The sequence below is a fragment of the Periplaneta americana genome, chromosome 13, assembly GCF_040183065.1.
Source record: "Periplaneta americana isolate PAMFEO1 chromosome 13, P.americana_PAMFEO1_priV1, whole genome shotgun sequence".
Taxonomy (NCBI): Eukaryota; Metazoa; Arthropoda; class Insecta; order Blattodea; family Blattidae; genus Periplaneta; species Periplaneta americana.
Genome location: NC_091129.1, coordinates 49858200 through 49873801, shown reverse-complemented (window position 1 = coordinate 49873801; position 15602 = coordinate 49858200). Strand labels below are relative to the sequence as shown.

The window sequence follows — 15602 nt, the reverse complement described above, 5'->3', positions numbered from 1 at the left end:
AACCGAAAGAAGTACTGTATTTATTTGTAGTTAAACATAGAGTCCCAACAAATAAGCTCCAATAGCTATACCACTAAAATAATCTTTGTAAATACAACCGAAGAAAGTACTCATATTGTCCTTGTGCTAAAAACATATATTAGGCTCTGGACAAATAAATTTATTCTATTTGTCTACCAATTGAAACCACTTTGCGCTACGCTATTCCTCAAACACAAAGAGCCCATCAGTTTTTTCGATGAATTAATTACGTTGGTCTACATCCTACTGAAACTGTTTTCTTCTACACTTATCGACAGTCTACAGAATCAGATTCGTTTCGTGTTCAGTATTATTATTATAATGGTTTGTTGTGTTTAAGCAATCTATGTGTAATTATGAGTAAGTACGCAAAAGTGAAATAAAGTGCAATAAAGCCACCATTGCTGCCAGGAAGTCAAAAGGAGGATAGCAATGGCAAAGGAAGCTTTTAATAGATATAGGAGCATCTTCTATGGACCTCTGGAAAAAAACTAAGGAAGAGAATAGTGAAGTGCTTTGTATGGGGTGTGGTATTGTATGGACATTACGACGAAGTGAAGAGAAGCGAATAGAAGCATTTGATGTGTGAATTTGGAGAAGAATGGAATGTGTGAAGTGGACAGACAGAATAAGAAATGAAGTTGTGCTGGAAAGAGTGGGTGAAGAAAGAATAATACTGAAACTGATTAGGAAGAGGAAAAGAAATTGGTTGGGTCACTGAATAAGAAGAAACTGCCTACTGAAGGATGCACTGGAACGAATAGTGAGCAGCAGAAGAGTTCGGGGCAGAAGATATCAGATGATAGACGACATTAAGATATATATGGATCATATGCGGACACAAAGAGCAAGGCAGAAAATAGGAAATATTGAAGAAAGCTGTGTTTGTAGTGAAAGACCTGCCCGTGGAAACTCCAATGTTCATTTTTTCACAATTATCGTGTTATTATGACCGAAATTTAACTAAAAATTAAGAAAAATTTAAAAATAAATTACTACCTACATAAACAAAACACACAAAAAATAAAAAAAATATTTATAGGTACAAAGAAATAAAAATAATAATTATAATAATAATAATAATAATAGACTAATAATAATACATTTATTGTTGTGGTGTTACGGCCATTAGGCCATCTCTTCCACGCCACTAGAAATATGTATACATACAGCGAAAGAACAAATTAAAACTTTCATTCAAACAAAACAAGAGCTATTACAATTGTAGCACAAAACAAAAAAGATAATGCAAAAACATTAAAAATTTTAAATTTTTGTAGCCTACTATTAAACAAAGCTTAAGATCTATATTAACATTGTTAATATAAATACCTAAACGAGAAAGGGCAATTTATAATGCAAGTAAGAAATACCTTAATAAATGATTAGGCGTAGACTAAGGCTGTAATCGACACATCTAGCAACTTATTAATAATAAATTTCGTAAGACAAAAAGTGCGTTCCTAATTTAATTTTCAATTTCGAAAGCGTCCGGTAATCCTTGATGCCACTGGGTAGAGAATTCCAAAGACGAGTACCTAATTATACTGTATAGGAGGATGAATACACGGTAAAAGTGAAATAGCCTTGAAAATTTTCAGAGCGAATTGCTCATGTTATTTGCAACAAAAAACTATAATATCATATTGGTGAAAAGTTAATAGTTGTCTCAGAAAAAAATGTTTCCTCTCAAACGTTTAACAACCTCTTAGGGTAGAGTAGCATAAATCGCACCGCTTCCTAAATCGCACCACTGCTAGTTTAAAAAAATTACTATAGTAGTGTGGCATCTAGTGGTATTGTTAGTTTAAAAAAATTACTATAGTAGTGTGGCATCTAGTGGTATTGTTAGTTTAAAAAAATTACTATAGTAGTGTGGCATCTAGTGGTATTGTTACAATCTACCAAATGAACTTCCACCATGTCACTTGATTTCTGCCACTTCTTTGTGTCAGCAGCGTGGTGATAGTGTATCTAATATAATCGCTCAGGTGGATTTATATTTAGCTAGCATTTTGTAACTAAATAACGGATTTGTATGCAAAGGAATCCATAATCTTAAGATGTTATTCGTTTAAAGAGATATTAAAGAACATTTAACTTAGTAGGATTTTCGAACATGTGGTGATTATAGGCTAGAATGAAGGGAAAAATAACTTATGGCGTAGTTTCTCAATTCGCACCACTTTGTAGGTGCCTAACTCGCACCGGTGCGATATGAGCAACTGCAGAAATTCTAACCGTACAAAAGAAGGACCAAACATTTTAACTGAACTAGGAATGCATTAGGTGGGTGCAATATAAAGTGGTGAAAAGGGCGTTAATACAACAAGTGCACCAGGTATTTTTTTTCCACCTGTGATAATGTTTAAACGTCAAACAGTGCATCCTTCATTATCAGCTGGTGCTCCTCCAGGATCGATATTTGTTTGCTCTGAGTCAGGTTATATCAACAGTGAACTATTTGTCGAATAGCTCAAACATTTTATTTGCCACTCAAACCTGCCATAGAAAAAAGTGCTGCTTTTGTATGTCCACCTATACGACCCATTCCAAAAATTTAGAATCTAGATTATCTCGGGAAAATGGTATGCTCCTCTTTCAGCTTCCTCGTTATAATACTCATAGGCCCAGCCTTTAGATGTTTCTATCTTCAAATCATTTCAGATAGCTATATCATGAAGAAGTTCTTAGGTGGCTTCGAGATAATCGTGGAGAAAAGGTGATACAGTTTACAGTCTGAACTGCCTTGTGAAGCACATGACAAATGTATAACAATAAAAAAAACGCATTCAGAAAGTTTAAATGTTACGTATTTTACGCTCTATTTTTTTTCAGTTTCATTTGAAGATGCGTTACTCTCTTTCATTAATTTCAATAAACTTGTAATTTGCATTTATTACATTATTCATTCAAATACTCTTCAATATGTTCAATATCATTCCTTCATCCTGTTCCCTGCAGATAAAGAGGTGCGATTTAAGAAATCGCAGGTGCTATTTAGGAAACTAGTTACCTAAATGGCACCACTGACATGTGTTTCGAAAATGTCATTTTAATTAAAAAATATTAAATCAAATTCAAGGATTCTTTTTCATATCAAAGTAAATGTTTTGGGAATGTATCTCTGTGAAGGAATGAAGAAAATAAAAACTGTATTGTTCAATAAAAACTATAAATGCTAAAGTGGTGCGATATAGGCAACCTTACCCTATTCGGCAAATATTGCGAGTAGGATCGTTATTTTTGTCCATATCGATAGGAAAACTAATAAAGGATAATAAATTTATCCCTCTGGCGTATTTCAATAGTGTGGACGATTTTCGTGTAGCTTTAATTTTAAAAATCTTTAACTTTAAGCCACTGCGTGATACGAGTTGGTTGCAATACAGCGCCACAGAACAGCTCATCTAGCGAAACACACCGAGCATTGACCTCTTACATCTGTATCACGAGAAGAGTGTCTTAGCGGCGATGTTGCCGGACTGCTTAAACTGCTAACTTAATTGTCTAATTATTCATGCGTTTAATGATAAAATGTAATATAGATTTTCTATTCATTTGCGTGTACCCAATCGTCCCTTTCAATCTCCAAGGCTAATTAACTTCCACTCTGTATAATGACTTTCTGTGATGAAATGTCACGCTTTAAAGAGAAAATAGGCCTAGATGTGATATTTTCTATTTCGTAAGACAAAAATTTCAGTAGTGTAGAACACATGATTCTGCCCAAATAATAACAATAATTATTAATAATAGTAGTATAATAATAGTAATAATAATAATAGTAATAATAATAATAATAATAATAATAATAATAATAATAAAACTTACCGTACATCGCTCTCCCCATACCATTATCACTTCACTACACATTGTGATGTATGTATGTATGTATGTATGTATGTATGTATGTATGTATGTATGTATGTATGTATGTATGAATGACTATGTACTCGTACAGTGTTTCATTCGAACTGCAATTGAACATACATCTAGTGGCAATGATAAATAAATTATTTATAATAACAAATTGCAATGCTGTTATATAGACTACAGCTAAAGAGTATTGAGTACGTAATTACAGAACATAAACGATTACAATGAAAAAACTAAATACAATGTAAAATTAATTTATATTAGTCTAAATTTATAGAGTAAATTCACAATTACAAACTGAAGTAGAATTATAAACTTGAAACACATTTCTAACTATAGCCTGCCGTTGTTAATTGCATGACAATTCATGTAAGTACATGTACAATTAGGTAATTACATGTCAACTTAATTAACTACATATCAAATATTTACAAATAAACTTCATTAACTAGATGTCATGTTAGATAATTGCATATAGAATTAATTAGCTAGATACCAAGTAAAGTAATTATGTAATTGCTCAATAATAATAATTTATTAGATATAAAAGTTTGTCTGCTCGTTTTCATTTATTCACTATATTTATATTTAAGTATGAATAAGGATGTAATTGTTTGCCTTATTTGAACTGTCCTATCAGTGAAGCGTGGTGAGTCATTGAAGTTATGGTTTACAATGGCAGTGAATAGTTTCGATCAGCGGTAATTTATAGTGTCATTGAAATGTGTTCTATAGTGTCAGTGAAATGCGTTATATAGTGTCAGTGAAATGTGTCATATTGTCAGTGCAGTGAGTGAGATGTGTTTTAGTGCCAGTGCAGTGAGTGAGATGGGAGTAAAATGAAAGATTAATTATCATTACCAATGTGAAACTTATGTAGGGCCTATACATATGTGGGTTGTAATGGACAATTAGGTTCACTGATTAATTAGGTTATTAAATGTATTAGGCCTATTATTAATTGTAATTATTGTGTAATTTATTATGTTTATTGTGTATTTAAGTTGTATTGTGTATTATTTTTATTGTGTGTAATTAAGCTACCACTGCCACCGGTTGTTTGCCCACTTGCTGTGCACAGACGCACACAGACACCTTTTACCTACTTGAACTCAATTTTTTCATTTCATTTTTACTTTTCCTCGTCCTTCTTCAGCACCATGCCTATTATCCCTTGCATCCAAGTAAGTTTGTTTCTTCTCTTTTTTCTTGCTGGTAAAGTCCGTACAGGTATCTTTTAGAAAGCATGGTATTTGTCATTTTATATCAATCCACCAATTTTATGTTCTTTTTCATCATTTAATCGATAATAATCATTATTTAGGTCTAGCTACATAGTTCATCAGTTTGTCTCTCCTGAAGACCGCCTCCAAAATTTATTTTATGTGAAACATAGCAACTGCCTTTTAAATAAGATTAGGCCTAAGTTGTCTTACAAAAAAGAGCTTACCTAATGCCATTATGCCGCACATTTTTGGGTAGACACTATTGAAGCATTTCATTAAGTATAACAACATAGTCACCTAGCGTCATGTCCTTTATTCTGATACGTCTGCAATAAACAATCTGTTGTCTAAAATGATTTTATTGCTGGATGAGTATCGCAACTGTACAACACAAACTTTCTTCTGTGAAGGTGCGGACGCCGCCCGATGTCGTTGCTGTCAGGCGTGGGAATGACGGTCTGCATGATCGGACTGGCCGTGTACTTGCAGATCGTCCCCAACGGCTCGGAGACGGCGCTGCAGCACCAGCAACTTTCCACAATCCCCTTTGTTCTACTGCTTGTCTATGTGGTGAGTTCACTTTGCCGACGGGTCCACTGGTTATTTACAGAAAGATGTCATTTCATTATACATCGTTTAATACTTGATTCCTTTCTAGTTCGTGTGACCCAGTAGCTGAGTAATGACTAATCAAGACATGATGAAGAAATATTTTAGATATTAAGTCTAATTCAGTTCTTCCTGACAATCTCCTTGATCCGATACTGTCACTAGTTCATCAGTTTTAATATACTTTGTCAGTATACTTTGAAAAGTGAAGTTTGATAAATTGCCGTGTTCCTATTTGTCTATTAGTCTCACTTGTGGGAAGGGGCAAGGGCTGGGGACCGAGCTCGCACGTAGGCCGCGTGATGAACCTGTTATACTACCCGGAATGAAATGATGTGTATATCCTCTGCCCTAAGATCCCTCGAGGGCAGCGACCAAACTCCCTTACAGCCTACAGAATCCCTTTACCTTTCCATGTAGACAGTACCACGGTCATTCAATTCCACGTCCCGTGCCTCAGGGAAGAGACTACGGTACGAAGCACTACCATCAGCAACTAATGAATACATACCACGGAGTCTAAGTTCAATGGCGGTCAGTCGGAAAAAAGTCAGCCAGATAAATTGTCCCAACCAGGATTTGAACCAGCGCTCTCGTTTCACGGTTGGACTTGATAATCGTTACTCCACAGTCGTGGAAAATTACCGAGTTTTACCATCCGTTTACATTTGACATTTTCTTCAGCTCCTTTTCATTTCATTTTAATATCTCAGAATAAACGACTCATTCCCACAAGAGGCAAGTCCCATTGAATAAATAATCAAATCAAGTTTATGGCATTTCCTAGAATCAGATCAATCTGCATAAAATAATACACGTCCCATAAGAATATATTATTGACACTTACACAGGAAAAGAAGTAAGTGAACTTCAGGAAATAGAAAAGCACGTTCTGAGACTAATAGCGGAAGTGATATGACGAGACAAATTTAGTGTGGAGAATTTCAGGGCTAGTATTAGAGACCCTAGAATCAAGTGGCGAAACTAATTAGTTTCAGTTCATTTGTTCATTCTGGATATTATTGATCCAGTTTCATTAATATTGCACAATATCATCCATTAAACTCGAAATGTGCAATATCTCACAAATGTTGTAATTGTGTTACCGGTTCAAGGCAATGTATCCCATTAATGATCGTATAAATCTCATTTGTGCAATTTCTTACATAGGTATTCACACTCTTTACCTATCTATGCTCGGGGATGTAGAGCGGACGTGACAGTGCACAGTGCAGCTGTCCTCATGCGAGCGTGGAAATATAAAAATATGTATGCATTGTATTTACGAGGAGTGCCAAAATGTTGCTCCTATACTAATCATTATTTTATATAGTCTAATATGATATTTTTAAGTTATAAAGTTGAATTTTCGAAATAAATAGTCGCTATTATAAGGGTAAAAATTATTAGATTATCGTCATTTCGATAGTCTTTGCGTTCCGGTTGAAGAAATAACGGCAATAACATAAACTCAATTGCACGTACGGTATTTACTTTCAGATTTCGTGAATGAAGAAATGCAAGAGTAGGCCTAGATATCCATATCGTAAGGAACTATATTTCTCTGTTTGCCAATACTCCTCAAACCGCAAAGCCTAAAACTTGAAATTTTTGGTAACCTGTCAACATTCTTTATACTTAGTTTCGCCACTTGATTCTAGGGTCTCTAATACTAGCCCTGAAATTCTCCACACTAATTTTGTTTCGTCATATCACTTCCGCTATTAGTCTCAGAACTCGCTTTTCTATTTCCTGAAGCTGACAGGTTACCAAAAATTTATAGTTATAGGCTACGCGGTTCGAGAAGTATTGGCAAACAGAGAAAAAGATAAGAAGGTCAAATATTGGAGTCACTTACGATATGGATATCTAGGCCTACTCTTACATTTCTTCATTCACGAAATCTGAAAGTAAATACCGTACGTTCAATTGAATTTTAATATTTTTGCCGTTATTTCCTCAACAGGAACGCAATGATTATCGAAATGACGATAATCTAATAATTTTTACCTTTATAATAGCGACAATTTATTTCGAAAATTGAACTTTATAACTTAAAAATATCATATTAGGATATATAAAATAAAGGTTAGTACAGGAACAACATTTTGGCATTCATAGTAAATACAGTACATACATTTTATATTTCCACGCTCTCATGAGGACAGCTGCACTATGTACTGCCACGTCCTCTCTACATCTCCGAGCATAGAAAGATGAATACCATATGAATACCATATGTAAGAAATTGCACAAATGAGATTTATACGGTCATTATTGGGATACATTGCCTTGAACAGGTAACAAAATTACAACATTTGCGAGATATTGCACATTTCGAGTTTAATGGATGATATTGTACAATATTAATGAAACTGGATCAATCCACAGAATGAACAAATATCATTTTCCATAACGAAACGTAGTAATTGCTGGGGATCTAAACCTCCCGAAAATTAACTGGAACGGGATTTCAGGTACAAATTCAGATGCACAGACCCTTGTTAATGAATTGATCTGGCGTAAAGATTTCACGCAGGTAGTAAATGGTCCGACGCGTGACAATGCCCTCTTAGATGTTTACCTACTAAGACCTGTCTCTCTCTTTGTCAACTCTGAAAGTCTTCATAAAATAAGTGATCACAATAGCGTCTTATTAGAAATCTTCTGGGAAAACACAGTAAATCCGAGGTTAAGTCCACTGTCTGTCTGGAATTTTAACAAAACCGATGTCCATGAATTACAAACGTTTCTACGACAAAAGCATGATGACTTTCTAAGGACTGAAGGAAATATGGAAAATGAGTGGCATAAATTTAAGAGTATAATTTTCGAGGCATTAGTAAAATGTGTACCTTCTAAAATAATTACGAAAAATTCGGACCCAGAATATTACACTAATTATATTCGCTACTTAAAGAAAAAGACAAGGCGCGCATTTAGCAAACGTAAACGAAGCCATGAGCATTGGGAAAAATATGTCGAATTAATTAAGAAACTTGAGTGTGAAAAAAGGTTAGCTCAGGAAAATTTTCTAAAAACTATTTTAAAAGAAGATGAAAGTAACAATTGGAGACAGTTTTATAATTATGTACGCAGGAGAAAAGGAAAAAAACGAAGGAGTAGTGCTTTTACGAAATCAGAACGGAGAAAGTATAACTGATGACAAAGAAAAGGCCGACTTATTAAATTTCTATTTCATTTCGGTTTTCAATAATAATAATAATAATAATAATAATAATAATAATAATAATAATAATAATAATAATAATAATAATAATAATCCCGCTGATAGGAGTGGTTGTGTCACAGACCATGAATGTGAACCAAATTCGACTTTCAAAATAACTTCCAAAGGGGTTAGAGAGAGAATAACGAAATTAAAAAATCGGAAGTCTCGAGGACCAGATAGTATTGCTACAGAGATTCTTAAATTAGACTCCGAGGCCATAATTCCATACTTAATGCGTATATTTCATGTTTCCATAAACAATGCAGCTATTCCATGTGACTGGAAATCAGCTATAGTGGTACCCATACATAAAGGTGGAAATAAATTAGATGTCGGAAACTACAGACCGATTAGCCTTACATCTGTCGTATGTAAAGTCATGGAGCATTTGATATCGGATTATATTCGTCATGTTCTAAATGCGAAAGACTGGTTTTACAACCGCCAGCATGGTTTTAGGGAAGGCTTCTCATGTGATAGTCAAATTACGTCGCTGGTTCAGGATCTAGCTGAAGAGGTAGATAGAGGCGGAAGAATCGATGCAGTTGTGATTGATTTTTTGAAAGCATTTGATTTGGTGCCACATGACATATTAATAGATAAGTTAAGTAGGCTAGGAATAGATAAAAGAGTGGTGCTATGGATCCAAGAATTCTTAAACGGCAGAACCCAGAGAGTTAGAGTAGGTCATGAAATGTCGGAAATTGGAAATATAAGTTTAGGGGTGCCACAGGGCAGCGTTCTGGGTCCATTACTCTATATAATATACGTAAATGACCTATGCCAGAATATTACATCAAATATGAGGCTATTTGCAGACGACTGCATTATCTATAGAAAGATTAGAAATAATTCAGATGTAGATGCTATTCAAACAGACTTGAATAAAATTTATAACTGGGCGTTAAAGCATAGGATGAAAATAAATGGTTCTAAAAGTAAATCTATAACATTTTGTAAAACCCGAGAGGAAACTAGTCTTAATTACGAATTCAGTGGTGTTGTAATTCCGCAAGAACAATGTTGTAAATACCTGGGAGAGTATTTAAACTCCAAACTTTCTTGGGGAGAGCATGTTGATAATGTTACGGGTAAAGCATGGAGGGCACTTCACTTTATTATGAGAATCTTGAGAAAGGCTAGTCCCAAATCGAGGGAAATAGCATATCTAACGTTAGTGCGACCGTTAATGGAATACGGAACTACATGTTGGGATCCCTATAGAATATACCAGATAAATTCCTTAGAAAGAATCCAGTATAGGGTAGCGAAATTTGTTAAAGGTAAAAGAGAAGATGGAAACGATACGATAAAAGAACTTAAATGGGAAACTTTGGAAAACAGACGTAGGAAAACTAGAATAACATCATTGTATAGAGCACATCTAGGTCAGAAAGCATGGGTAGACATAACGGCTCGGTTAGAAAAGCCAACATACTATGGTAGGAACGATCATGATTTTAAAATCAAATGTAGGAAACAGAAAACGGATGTAGGTAAATTCTCATTTTTAAATAGAACTATAAATGATTGGAATGACCTACCTGCAGCGGTCTTTGAGGGCTGTCCTTCCTTAAGGAGATTCAAGAATAATTTAAAAAGTTGTATATAAAGTGAAAATTAAAATTAAGGTGACATTCAACATTTAATTTTTTTAAGGTGACATGTATTTATCTAGGCTGACGAGTTTACTTCCTTGGTTTGAATTGTAAATTATTTAAAACTAGCGTGTAAGAGGGCCTTAGACTAGAAATGTTTAGTTTAAATGTAGTTCTGTTTATAAGTATGCATAAGGATGTAATTATTTGACTTATTTGAACTGTTGTATCAGTGAAGCGAGGTGAGTCAGTGAAGTTATGGTTTTACAGTGCAGTGAACAGTTCCGATCAGTGATAATTTATAGCGTCAATGAAATGTGTTCTATAGTGTCAGTGAAATGAGTTACAGAGTGTCAGTGAAATGTGTGCTAAAGTGTCAGTGAAATGCGTCATAGTGCCACTACAGGGAATGAGATGAGAGTAAAGTGAAAGACTATTGAAACTTATGTAGGACCTATAGATAATTATGTAGGTTGTATTGTAAAATTAGGTATTTTATTTTATGTTTTATTATTATTGTGTTAAATTGTATTGTGTATTATTATTGTATTGTGTGTAAAATTGTATATGTGTTGTAAAATTGTTTTGTGTATTGTAAATTTTATTGTGTATTGGTTATCATTTTATTGTGTATTGTTAATATTGTATATACCACTGCCACCGGGTGCTTGCCCACTTGCAGTGTAAATAAATACATACATACATACATACATACATACATACATACATACATACATACATACATACATACATACATACATACATATTATATCCTTTTGCATCCAACAAGAGATCTCCGAGATTTGGGAAGACCTAAGGAGCATTTGAAAGATCAGAAACATCTTGTGATCAATGGGGAGAGCCTTGATGGTTATGAAACTAAATTCGTGTATGATGATGATGTTGGCATAAAAATATGTAGTATGTTATAAATAATGTTCCTTATATTACGATCACTTAAGCTTTCACTATATCAGTTGTTTAGGTACTGCTGATTTTTAATAAAGTTTAATATTTATCTTATTTCCTTAACTACTTACCTAACAGCTGCATTAGGAATTAAACATCCACAGATTTCGCATATACATTAGTTCATTTATATGATTCGAAATCAATATTAACGTTTAACTTTCAAGGAAGTTTCTACATCAAATTCATATAACTTTTCTTTATATAATACTTACTTACTTACTTAGAGTCTGGCTGGGCGGAAGAGAAGGCCTACTGGCCTTAGCTCTGCCAGATTAAATACATAAATTATTATTATTATTATTATTATTATTATTATTATTATTATTATTACTCACTTACTTACTTACTTACTTACTTACTTACTTACTTACTTACTTACTTACAGGCTTTTAAGGAACCCGGAGGTTCATTGCCGCCCTCACATAAGCCCGCCATTAGTCCCTATCCTGAGCAAGATTAATCCAGTCTCTATCATCATATCCCACCTCCCTCAAATCCATTTTAATATTATCTTCCCATCTACGTCTCGGCCTCCCCAAAGGTCTTTTTCCCTCCGGCCTCCCAACTAACACTCTATATGCAAGTCTGCGTAAAAATACACGACAGTCAAAAAGACAACGAAAGTTTTTCAGTGAGATCTAGTTTCAAAATATCTTAATTGTGACTACAGAAATATTTATTATTCGCTTGCGTGACTAGCGATGGTGGAGATATTACGATTGTTGATCATCCAGTAGAAATGTACCTATAAATGATTCGGTAAAAACCAAAGTTAACAGAATTTCGACTTCTTATTCTGCTCCACGGCAGGAACAATACCCATTCGATTTAAAAAGTTTGCGTCTGCGTACTGATTTGTCTCCCCTGACATTCCTTTCCTTCAGAACGTCAGATATAAAGGGGTGAGTGGAAAAAGGATAACATAAAAAAAAAAAATTAAACTGAAATTGCATTTTGTAGAATTTTGCTTATCCAATGAGTGTATAAAGGGGAATATTCCAGTCTCATACCATTATTAAAGCCAGCATTAAAGCTTTAGTTTAGTGGAAGAAGGATAACATTCCAGGAATGTTATTTTTTTTCTACTCAGTATTGCATTGACATAAATTCGAGGTCACAGTTTTCTGCGATGTGACAGAACATTTTCAGTCATTAAACGACAAGTTCGAAGAAGATTAGATCGAGTTTACGCTCCAAATCAGTATGATGACATCATTCGAAATGCCAGGAAACTCAATCCTCCATATCAAGTAAAGAGGCTTCAGATCAATCAGCTACTCAACTTTAAACACTGATGGCCACAGTATTTCAAGAAAAAATGTAAAGATTTGAGAATAAAAACCTAACATTCAACATCAGTAAGTAGAGGCAACTTATATTCACTCAGAAGATGAAATGTTGTGTCAAGGTTTCAGAGTACATTGATGGTTTACACCATGGAAAACATTCAGGTTGAAAGAACAAGATCATGACGTGGGAGCTCCCCACTACCACAGCATATAATGGGAAACTTGGAATCAATGTGAAAAAGTTAGAAGACATTTCAAAAGTAATTCCCTGCATACCTGATGTGTACAAGTCATTCTATGAAGACAATCTAAAGTATCCAACTTCAAATGCAGCAGGAAGTGATAAGGATGAATAAAGATTCATATTATGGTCATCATTGTATAGAGTAAAACCATTTTAAAGTGTTCATTGTAGCATTAAAGACTGTATGTCACAAAAAACAATTATAGTTAATAATTTTATCTGTTGTCAAAACATTGAGTGGAAGAAGGATAATATTCCACCAGATTTAATTATTAATAATTATTAAATAAATAAGTATTTGACTTTGAGGTTGTTTGAGTGAACATTTGATGGCTAGTTCTACAACTGTCTAACAATAAATGTTCCAATAGAACCCTTGTTTTTTCTGTAAGTTTTTTTCTCCCCCCGCCCCCACAAACTAAGGAAGTTGGAATGTTATCCTTTTTCCACTCACCCGTTCAATTAGATATTATAGCAACAACATATGATTATTTCTATCGTCCACACCTGTGGAGTAACGGTTAGCGCGTCTAACTGCGAAATCCGGTGGCCCGGGTTCGATTCCCGGTCGGGGCAAGTTCCTTGGTTGAGGTTTTTTCCGGGGTTAACCCTCAACCCAATATGAGCAAATGCTGGGTAATTTTCGGTGCTGACCCCGGACTAATTTCACCGGCAATATTACCTTCATCTCATTCAGAAGCTAAATAACCTAAGATGTTGATAAAGCGTCGTAAAATAACCTACTAAAATAAAAATGAAATATTTCTGTCGTCTCTGTTTTCGTATTTCAGTCTTTCTTTCTTGAAACCGAGATTCGAATTGCAGAAACAGTAGCCATGGTATTTTGTGCTGTATATTCTTCTTGTCTGTTCTCTGTATTCTTCATTTTTTTTAATGTCTTGACATTTTATTATGGTGCACATGGTTCACAGGTGGCTGGTGCCATAGGTTTCCATACGCTGCCGTGGGCGATGTTGGGCGAGATGTACCCGCCCCTGGTTAAAGGAGTGGCAGGCGGCCTCACCACATGCCTAGCTTACCTGTTCAGCTTCGCCGCACTCAAGATGTACCCCTCTCTTCTGCAGCTGTTCGGAGGAGATGCCGCCAACCCTAAGACGTCGTCGTCCGAAGGCGTTTTCTATTTCTATGGCGTCGTATCTCTGTTGGCGACGCTTTTTGTTCTAGTCTATCTGACGGAAACGCACCGCAAGACGCTTCAGGAAATCGAGCAAGAGTTCGTGACCCGGCCTATAACAAGGGGTCACCGAAAGTGGCTGCGTGACTAAGGACTAAGAGACTAAGTTAAGACATCACAGGTTCTGTAACTTAACTGTCTGGATCCGAATTAAGAGCAGCTGTTCACATAACATTTTCACTCTAAGTTAAATATTTAAAGTGTCGCAAATAATTACTCATAGCACTGTCTAAGATCATAATTACCATCACTGGTATCTTCCCAACTTGCGTAGGTCCTGTCAGTTCCTTTCCATTTATATGAAATTATTCAAATCTTTGTCAGTTTTCCAAGAGATTTTTTTTTTTTGCAAAACAAGAGAGGAAATCTCAATTACTGAAGAGGTGTCACGACTCATTGAATAGGCTAATATAAGTTATGACCTAGAAGTCTGTTAGGCACTTGCTTTACCTCAAAGTGTACATTTGATTGAATGGGCTTCGAAAAATTTAATTAAAGAAAATTGAAAAGAGAACGTAAGCTACAAACACAAATGAAGGAGGGAGATAATCGCGAAGCACTATACAGAGTGTTTCAAAAGTGACTGGAAAATTTTAAGGGTGAAAACTATCCATAATTGTGAAAAAAAGAAGTATCAGTGAACAATGGGAAAATTTTGAGGGTGAAAATTGCGCATAAATTAAAAAAAAAATATATGAGTCAAAACGTATGACGAGCTTGCAATGTAATGCAGAATTTCTTTTAATATTCCTCATTCATTTGTTTGATTATACGCATTATCATTTCTTTAGGCCTATTTTTCCTTTTCATAGTACTCTGAGATAGAATAAATAGTTTCATAATGTTAATGAAAAATATGCGGGCATGCACTTCATGTACGGAAAATACTACGACATTGCACACGAAGCTGCACGCTTGTTACAAATACTGTAGTTTTCTTCCATAGAAAGCGGCCCAATAAACGCTCATTCACAAGCATATCAACGACTCAGAGAACACGAGAACTCCTCTCATTAAGCATGAAGTGGAGCTAAATTAATGGAATACCTGCACTATCTCGCCAACGGCTCATTTACGGACCCAAGTTGACTGAGACTTTTTGCTTATATTAGTGTGTAATATTTAACATTATATTTTAGAAACGCTTTTGAGACATCCTGTATATCTATGAAGACAGAGGAAGCTCGTCGCACTTGAGTTTAAGGGTGATATATTTGTGACGTTGCAGTACATTTGCAATGAAATAGAAAGTATAGTTTCTTTTCATTGATTACGATGTTTCCCATGTAAACGAAAAAACAAAATATCCACTATTATTAAAAGGAATTCTATCTTGA

At 34.8% G+C, this 15602-nt stretch overlaps 1 protein-coding gene across 2 annotated transcripts in view; it reads left to right on the top strand.

The window, feature by feature from the left end:
- The window catches only part of LOC138711874 (facilitated trehalose transporter Tret1-like), a 55751-nt gene extending 40149 nt beyond the window's left edge, over positions 1-15602 (top strand). For both annotated transcript variants that reach the window (XM_069843137.1, XM_069843138.1), the window contains 2 exons: positions 5537-5696; positions 14003-15602. In XM_069843137.1, coding sequence (XP_069699238.1) covers positions 5537-5696; positions 14003-14356 — 514 coding nt within the window. In that variant the 3' untranslated portion in view covers positions 14357-15602. The remainder of the gene's footprint in view (positions 1-5536; positions 5697-14002) is intronic.